Source organism: Nanorana parkeri, unplaced genomic scaffold, assembly GCF_000935625.1.
Source record: "Nanorana parkeri isolate BGI_ZX_2015 unplaced genomic scaffold, ASM93562v1 scaffold418, whole genome shotgun sequence".
Classification (NCBI taxonomy): Eukaryota; Metazoa; Chordata; class Amphibia; order Anura; family Dicroglossidae; genus Nanorana; species Nanorana parkeri.
The window spans coordinates 309,061-319,011 of NW_017306686.1; the positions used below are offsets into that span (position 1 = coordinate 309,061).

At 47.4% G+C, this 9,951-nt stretch overlaps 1 protein-coding gene across 2 annotated transcripts in view; it reads left to right on the forward strand.

Moving 5' to 3' along the window:
* Nucleotides 1-9,951, forward strand: part of AK5 (adenylate kinase 5) — a 139,792-nt gene that overhangs the window by 128,369 nt on the left and 1,472 nt on the right. For both annotated transcript variants that reach the window (XM_018559883.1, XM_018559882.1), the window contains 2 exons: nucleotides 1,927-2,043; nucleotides 5,369-5,560. In XM_018559883.1, the coding sequence (XP_018415385.1) occupies nucleotides 1,927-2,043; nucleotides 5,369-5,560 (309 nt within the window). The remainder of the gene's footprint in view (nucleotides 1-1,926; nucleotides 2,044-5,368; nucleotides 5,561-9,951) is intronic.

Consider the following 9,951-nt stretch of genomic DNA (forward strand, 5'->3'; position numbering starts at 1 on the left):
AAGCAACACGGAGAAAAAACCCCCCCCCCCCCCCCCCGATTATCCATTCCTGGCTTCAATGCCCGGGCTGTGCGCAGACAGAAAATACATTAGTGACATGGCTCTTCTAATGGAAGGTTACACAGAGAGAACATCCTTCCCGCAACAAAGGCTCCGGAGTCCAGGCTTTTCATACATCCGGGTGGTAGGGCGGCACTTAGGCCCCTATGTCCTTGTCAGCCAACAAAAGGCACTGTGTTGGCTCCATTATCACGTGCAGATAGAAAAGTACATTGTAATCTACTAATAAATGAAACGCAGGCTGAAAGGCTGAACTCCGGCCTTCCCTTCAGTCTTGTACAGTTGTAGCGGCTCCTCTCCTGGACTGGAATGGCTTCTTCTGATATCACTGCACACTGTCAGCTTCTTATAATGTGCATTAGAAGCTGCAGCAAGTCAGATACGGCCGTCTCATTTCCTGGATCTAGCATCATCTACAGGAGTGTCACTAGCATTATTGCCACCTGAGGTGGCAAGGGGGGGTATGGGGATGCCGGCTAGAGTGTCCCACTCAACTCCTGACAACCTGTGATGTCACTGAGCGGGACGCCAGCTAGAGCATCCCAGGTTGCCCAGCTCTTAGCAACCAGGGACACTGTGGCTGGAAAGGGGGTGGCATGCCCACATGACCCAAAGAGATGCCACGTGAGGCAACAGATTCAGGCTGCCTCATTATAAGGATGACCCTGATCGTCTAGCCCTTTCCGGCCCAGCCTGACTGCCAATCCCTTTTATTCATTATGTAGCGCTCACCCCCGAAGGAGCCGCTGGAATAACCCGGGTCATCACTAGTCTGTCTAGGGGATTTGGTCTTCAGCTGCCCCATTAACATTTAAAAGAGGACTATGAGGTGAGTGAAAAATCACTCATCCTCATAGTTCGAGCCGACGTGTGACAATGAGACTGTCACAGGTCGGCTCAATAGATCGGGAAGTGAACGAACACATACCGGCGCTCGCTCACTTCTCGATCATCTCCCTGCAGAGAGCACTGTCAGTCACCGCTCCCTGCAGGGATTCCTCTCCCTCCCGCTCCTCCAGCGTTGACTGCAGGAGCGATCGGGGGAGGTGGCGGACACAGCTGGCTCTGCTTCTGGATCTCAACAGCATTGTCGGGATCCTTCTCAGCTGCATCAGTCTCAGTATACAGCAAGCTGTAGCTCGCTATATACTGAGCTTTGGGTAACGGGAGGGGGTTAGTATATGTCCTCCCGTGACCCTTAAGAGAACTATGGGGGAAAACACTTACCCCATAGTTCTCTTTTAACCACCCTCTTCTAGTGCCCACAAAGCTGATATCCGCTCCAGTAGTGCAATCCTGAAGGAGGTACCTACTCTGCCCAATTCCTGGTGTTGTGTCAAGATACAACACCGCCAATAGCAAGGAGGCTGCAATCTGCGCATAATGCATCCTCCTGCTCCAGGACCAGCGGGGCCTACAAGAACCGCCGACTTCTGCAAATGCAAGGGAAGGACCCCAGTGCTGCGTAGGGCTGCCCTGTAAGACATCTGTCTGATGCGGACAGGCGTTTAGGGCGTCTTACACAACGCCGGGGTCCTTCTCTGCATAGGTGAAAGCCGCCGGGTCCTGCAGCGGGTACGGGCGCCGGCTCAGGATAACAGATTTCCATTAATGCCTACAGGCACCCGAAATAGTAATCCAGCCCTGGTTTCAGCACAGCCTGTTGGAAAGGGGGGTATTCCTCAATCATCTTCTCCACTAGGCCCCAGGCTGCTACTTAGGTTGCCTTGTGGATGATCCGGCTCAGTTTATTTCTTGCTGTTTCATATTTCATATCTGTAATCCCATTTAACCCTTTGCTTCCACTGACAGAATTGTTTTTTTTAACCCTGTGTGTGCCTATGACGGTGTTCCTCTGCTCTATAGGACATCATTCTGGATATTCTGAAGAATGCAATCAGCTCATCGCTTGGGGCCACCAAGGGATTCGTGCTGGACAGCTTCCCCTGTGAGATCCGGCAAACTGAAGAGTTTGAGTGCAAGGTGAGCACCTCTCTTGTGCTTAGTGTGGAACGCTCCGAGCCCCAGCTGGGTGGAGGGATCTGTAATGCCCTGCGATGCTCAATCTTGAAGGTTCAACGTGCATACAGATGCAGCCAGTCTAGGAACGACCGCTCCTCCAAACTTGAAGAAAATAGGTCACCAGCACTCCATAAGTTAAAATGAATGAGTCCTTTTAATGGACAATGATGTCACAGAAATCCATCTCTTGCCTTGAAGAAGGGACCCTGTGTGGCCCCGAAACGTCGGCTCATGTTGGATTTCTGTGACATCATTGTCCATTAAAAGGACTCATTCATTTTAACTTATGGAGTGCTGGTGACCTATTTTCTTCAATCTTGTGTTTTGCACGGTGCCATCCGTGAAGTTACTTCGATCACCATTTATTTGATTGTTGGCCGGGACTGCTGAAAGGTGTGCGGAGGGCACCTCCATCAATCGCTCCTCCAAACTGACATCCACCCATCAAGCCATTTTGATATTTGCATAACTCCTCCCAAGAGCCAGCCCACTGCTTGCATCAGAGCTGATGGGTCTTGAGAGGGGTACTGAGACACAGGGGTGCCCCGAGGCTGGGTGTCAACCAGAGCGGAGAATGGGTGACACCCCGCCGTGACGTCACCGCGCATGTGACCGCGATAACGTCATCGCGTATGCGCGGCCATCTAATTGACGCCTGAGAGAGGAGGGGACGTTCACCCGGCAGAATAAGGTATATCGCCGGGTCCCCTCTCCTGACACTGTCGCGCTCTTGGTCCATGACCGAGTGCCCGACTTTTTAGAGGGGGGTGACACTAACATGACTGTCAGTCATTTTGGTATCACCCCTCCAATGACGGGCCACACCCCCCTTGTGACGCCACTGCTGAGACAGGGTACTGTGCTGCACAGTCCCCTGCAAGCCCCTCCCACCAGCCATGATCTGCCTGCATTGCACAGATCCCCCTGTTACTCTTCCCTGTTGGCTTCGAGGCTTTACTTCACATTGCTTGACCAATAGGGAGGTGGAAAGGCACAACCCAACTAGCCAGCAACTTAATCTGATCATACACACGAAGGAATACACATTAAACAAATGTATCAACCCCCCTCCTCCCCCCGTGCCGCTATTGTATTCTGACAGCTGGCACCTGCAACAAAAGTCTATTGAAAATTCTACTTTGGTGGAGCCGTGTGGTGGTAACAAGACCAGCCACAGACCCAATTACAGCCAATTAAGATGGAAACGGACAAAATTAAATCTATAGATGGCCAGCTTTAGGTGAGGTTGGCATTTGTCTAATCAAGTGGCCTGGGTTTTGTGGCTCCCAGGACACCCTGGAGGACATGTGCAGATACATGCTGGCTCCTCTGCTTCCATCTGGTCATTAACACTCGCCACTTATATTAACACACACATATATATATATACAGGGATCCCAACCTGAAAAAAGTAATTCCAGGGAGGTGCCCTCTGTCCCGCCGCCCCCCCATCCGCGTTGGCTTGAGAGCAGTCCAGCCAATAAATTCCCTCTGAAACCAGCTGTGCCCCGCCCCCAGTGTTGAGCTTTTCCTTTAAAAACCCAAATTTAAGTGAGCGTGACTCTCCCTGTGCAATCCGCAGAGGTCGTACGAGGAATAAACAGAGCAGACGGCGTTACTGGCGAGTGACGAATCTTCGGTGACCTTTAATCCGTCTCTGGTTTTCTTTTGTTGCCTCTCTTGATTTGCTTTGTCCTGACAAGCCAGTGGTCACAACTCGTACGCAGACAGCGCAAGCTTCATGTTCCAGTTAGCTTGCCAAGCCAAATGAGAGGCGAAATGCCATTCACAGAGGGACAGACGGGTTTTTGTTCCACCTGCAGCTGATCGCGCACCGTAATCGCTGAGGACGCTGCGTTTGTCACACACGAGGAGCCTCGGAAAGCCTTGCGGCATTGCGGACGGATTTGCTCAAATCCCATTGAGATCCTCTGTGCTGCCTCCATTGTTTTATCCTTTCCTAGAAATTCAGCAGGATTTAAAGGGGGACTCCAAGCAGAAGTTTTTATTTCATTTTGGATGGCGCGGGGAAAGGTCAGAGTCTGTCAGGATAACATTCTGTCATGGTCCTGCATATAAAGCACGGCACATTCTGCTTCCAATGGCAGACATCCCAATCTGAAAACATTTGGCTGGCACACTAACTGGAACATAAAGCTTACGCTGTCTGTGTACGAGTCGTGACCACAATGGCTTCTTGGAACAAAGCGCATGGGGGAGAGGGCACCTCCCTGAAATGATGGTATATAGCAGAGGAGCTAAAGCTTCCCCTTCTATCTGCTGGGTTTTTTGTATTCTGACAGTGGCTGCCATCAGAATAAAAAAAAACAGTAATTAGCAGAGGATTGAATAGCTAGGCTGCTATTGGCCATTTCAAACTGCAATAGCCAATAGCAGGCTGGTTATTGCACCCACCCACTGCTGCTGTCAAAATAAAAAAAATAGCAGGGGTTCCCGGAAAGGTTTACTCTGCTAGGAAGAGCAGAGTAAACCTTTCCGGGATAAGATGTTTCTCTCCCGGGCGTCAGGGAGCCACTATCTTATAGCCGGAGACTCCCGGAACTTCCAGGAGATTTGGGATGTCTGCAATGGGCGCCGACCAGCATCCGTTTTTACTAAAATAGTCACATGACATGGGGCGGAGCTTTACAAAAGGACATCATCATTCTGGTAGGCCCATTAACTGATTCATTGTACCCTGGGGCCCGTGGGTACAATCAATCCACCACTTTTTACCATTGTCTAGTCCACTCTTTCTTAACCCAAGTGCCTTCTGGCTTCTTCAGAGGTGCCTTCAGCATTATGACTTTCCATGGTGCAGGCAGGCATCTGATGGAAAAGGGGGGGGATCTGATATGAATGGTGGGTAATGATAGAATTGGGGGATGTGAAAACAGGGGGCCTGATGTGAAGGAGAGCTCCTGATTTCCTCCTAACCCTAAGGGGAGACTCTTATGTTTAAGGGGGAATCCCATTTTTGTGCTATTGCATGGGATTCCCCCTTAAAATTCATTTTAAACACCTATCTGGGATAAGGGTCTGGTATGGATTTTGGGAGGCACACATTTTTTTACATTTAAGTTTGTTACATTATGTACTGGGGCTGCTGGAGATTTTGGGTCCTTTTAAAGGGTGCTGAGACTGAAAAAAGTTTAAAAATCCCAATCTAGTCTTCAGTAAATCTGTTATATGACACAGTACCCGACTAAGGAAGACCGGTACCCATGCATAGTATTTTTCTATTCATTTTTCATCTAATACAATGTTCTTTTTTTTTTTTCACCAGCTCGGAAAACCAGACGTGGTGCTGTACCTGGACTGTCCTGCCGAAACCATGACGGCGCGGCTTGTCGGCAGGAATAAGGCCGCCCATCGGAGTGACATCAGCACGGAAACCATCCAGAGGAGACTTCAGATGTTCTACCAGATGGTAGAGCCCATATTGGCCTACTATGAATCAAAGTCTCTTCTATGTAAGGTAATCAGAAGATTTTTATCTATTACCTTGTATGCTGTAAACCAATCAGAAAACAGCTTTGTTTAGAATGCCAACACAGAGATCCTGAAAGCTGATTTGTGATTGGTTGTCATGGATTGCTGCAGACATCTTCTCCTAATACACTGTCAAAGTGAACCTGCAAAAGTAGAACAATGGATATCTGGTTGGTAGTTGTTGGGCAGGAGCAATGAATTTAACATCCTCTCTAATGATAATATACTTGATGTGCCCCTGTGATTGTGGATCTGTCGGGGTGCAATTCACTGACCCCCCATATCCGTTCTCCAGGAAGACAATGGGAACTTACCTGTCGCCTATAGAGGAGTCAATGAATTGTACCTAGGCCCCCAATTCCTAGGTCACCCTTCTAAGAACACTTACTTGATGCTGATATTAGCAGTCAGTGAACATGCACACTTGTGACCCCCTCCCCCCCAGTCCTGGGGATGATAGGCCTCTATATCTGTTTGCCTGGGGTTCAGCTTTAAATATTAATCTTGGATGGAGATTGCATTGTGTTATAATAACTGGATATGCAAAGGAAGTTGGTGCACAAGGAGGGGATTTATACCTTATGTGGCTAGTGAGGAATACATGTAAATATGAGTTGTTGTGCCCAGAGTTCAGTTTTATATGTTGTGCTATATTCTCACATTGGGAGAAGTTCAAGTTTCATTAATCCCAGCAGTGTCAATACTCCAGAGAGAGCCTCGGGTCAGCGATACAATGGCACAATAGCATTTGCAAACCCGTAAGACCGTCTGTTATTTGGCGAGCCGAGCAAATCTGCTGCCAAGACACACAGCAGCCAGAGGCCATCGTGTTCAGCATTAACACATTCCTGTCCACTAAAGGGTGTAGACTTCCGTTGTTGGGTATTCGGCCAATTAGATAAATGTGTTTATAGGTGGTACACCTACGGTATGGAAAGATGGGGCGTTATCGCTGGGGAAAAACTTATCATGGGATTCCAGGGTAATGTAAGGAACCTCCATGACCCATTCTATAAGATAGGCTATAGTCTTTTGCTGACAGGGGTGTGCCTGAAGTTTTCACCACCTGAGGCCAGGGGGGAAGACGGGGGTTTGGTGATGCACGATACAAGCATTGCCGCAGTTGCTACCGGTGCACATTTCCGAGGGGGGGTTGCTGGTGGTGCATGGTACCTCTGCTGGTTGCCAGGTGTTGGGTGGGACAGCCACCTGTGCATATCATTTACATTGTGTGCTATGAATTACTCAGCAAACCTGGTCAGAATTATGGTGAGTTCAGGGTCTGCTGAGACTTCACGTTTCACAATGGTTGAGAATCCAAAATTTACTGCATATTGTTCCGCATTAAATGACAATTTTGCTTCTGTGATCGATTACTTTCACTACACAGGGCTGCTGCAGCAACACGTATGAATGAAGTGTTTACTTTAATGGCACCACTACACAGCTCCCACATCAGCAGCACACTGCCACCTAGGGTGCAGCTTCGACCAGCAGCTCCCTTGCACGTTGGACCTTGGAGCAGGGGTGTCCCGAGACTGGGTGTCACCCAGAGTGGAGACTGGGTGACACCCCGACGTGATGTCATTGCGCATGCGCGGTCATCTAATTGACGCCTGCCGGCGACCATCTTGGTGATGGATGCCGGCAGAGAGAGGAGCTGACGTTCACCCAACGGGATGAGATATGCCACCAGGTCCCCTCCTCTCCCCTGACACTGTCGGGCTCTTGGTCCATGACTGAGTGCCCAACTTTTTAGAGCTGCAGGATAGATTAGTAGACATGTGCGATTCGTTTCGTTACGAATTGAAATTCGTACGAATTTTCCTGAAATTCGTAGATTCGTAAGCATACGAAATCCGAATGGCAGTTTCCGAATTTATATCCAAAATACGAAATTCCGTTAACGAATTTCGGATCCGAATTTCTTTGAAACAGGAACTAATATTACCCCTGTAAATGAGGTTGAACAACATGACAAGATTTTTTTTTAAATCCGAAATACGGATCCGCTGCTGCTGAGAGTTGCATTACAAACACAGGCAGGAAATACGAAATTCCGTTGACGTATTTTCGTTCCATTACGAACATTTGTTATATTGAAGGTAAAAAGCAAAGTACATTTATATTGGAGTTGATGGTAGTTTTTTTTAAAGTCCGAAATATGGAATTCGGATACGGAATCCGTTAACGGAATTCGTATTTCGGATAAAAAAAACAACTACCACATCGACTCCAATATTAACAAAGGTATTTTTGCTTTTTAACTTCATCATAACGAATGTTCGTGAAGTTACGAAAATGTGCCGAAACAGGGCTGGCTCTGGAGGTGGATGTTCAATGTTATAAAACATTGTCTCGATCTCCACCTCCATCCTCCACATCTCCGCAGCCCTTTCCAGCATGGTGGTATCCTCGAATGCGGTCTTCTCATCCGGAATGAGTGTTATAGCAGAGAGCAACAGCACGAAGACGAAATTGAGGCGTGGAAAAAACATTCTGTGGGGAGAAGGTAGACGTGATTATTATTTGTTACTTTACACCATGTGAAAGGAAAATGAAGAGGTCTTTGACGTGGTTACTGAACCGTACTAAGACGCTCTTTACAATGAATTGTTATAAAACACTATAGGCTCTCGTCACAAATCTTTAACACAAGACAAAAGGATTTTTATATTAGACATGTGACTGTTATTTTCACATCTGATTGGACTCGGCTGAAAATAACCATCACTTTTTTCAAAACGAGTATCCTTCCTTATGCTGACGTGTCAGCTTTGTGAACGCAGTCATTCTACAAGATATATAATATATATAAAGAATTGTATAGAAAAATGTAGAATGTGAATGTAGAAGAAACGATGTCAAGCAAAACTCTGAATAAGATCAAAATCTTACTCAAGAGAACGCAGGAAGAAAACGCAAGACAAAATCGCACTTTCCGCAAGAGAAAGCAACGAATGCTCATCAACCATTAAAGTTAAATATGTTCTCTTTGGAAGTAAGGAGATTTAGGCCCCATTTGCATTTTGCACGATATCACGCAAATGGTTGCATTGAGCAACCTAGAATCGCGGCGAAATCCGCTCCAAAAAGGGTCCTGCTGTAGCGACGCACGACCCGCGACAGCGACGGACAGAGCCTCATTGGATTGCATTGGAGAGCAATATCGCGCGGTAAATAGCCGCGATATTGCGGGAATTAGGGGTGGCAAAAGTATACAGGTGAGGAGCCCAAAGGTAGCACTATGGCAAAGGTGAGGGGCCCAGTGGTGGCAGTATGGCACAGGTGAGGGACCAAGGGGTGACAATATGACAATGGTGAGGAGCCCAGGGGTGGCAGTATGGCACAGGTGAGGAGCCCAGGGGTGGCAGTATGGCACAGGTGAGGGGCCCAGCTTTTATACATTGCTATAGTCTGAGTCCACGCAGCAATCTACAGAAGAAGGCAGACTGCAGGCGCCATCAGACAGCAATGAACTGCAGAGGACATATAGAACAGTAGTAATATAAGTAGTATTTTACCATCTTGTGTGTGTTTGTGCTTTTGGGTGCACACCCTGATGCAATACGCTGCGCATGCGTATAATACTGTATGATAGCATGTAAAATTAAAAAGAAAGAATTCATATACCGAATAATGTTACAATTATTATTAACATACAGATATCAGAATACAACATTTGTCACAATGCCGGCCCTCTGATCCGTTTTACCGCATGTGGTAGAAAAGCACGACCAAGGGTCCTGATCTCTCTGGGTGCCACAACAGGCAGATCTAACTGTGCAGCGTGCGCACAGATGAGGCGTTCAGCGATCTCCTGTCCTTTACGCTATTTTTATAATCGGAAAGGTCACTGCAGACCTGGACATGATCTGCCCGCATCGGTTTGTCAGTCTGACAATTGTACCATAAACATCACAGAAAGAACGGCTTACAGGAGGACAATAAAAAAAGCAATAACCTTGAGCGCTGTCAGGGACATCAGGTGACCTTCTGTACAAAATACATTTGTCACTTTGTCTAAAACCGGGATTATGTAAATCCTTGGTACATATAAACACGTTGCACAAAGGACAAACAAGCCGGAATGTGAACAATAGCCTACAGAGGAATGGAGAGGGGTAGCAAGCTGCCATGTGAAACGAATGCTCACCTTTGTCAGCCTATCAACAATCATTGTTCATTGTCTTATCTCATCTAAACAGTGGTTCTGGCTGCTGCGGTTGAGATCCCTATATTGCTGTTGCTCTTTCCATCGCCTTGTTTATGTTGGAAATACAACAGCATATGCTGACATGTAATGAATGTATTGCTGGCATTCTGATGTTTACTGATATGTCTTTTGAGCTGTAGATGGCGCTGTGGTGCAGTCTG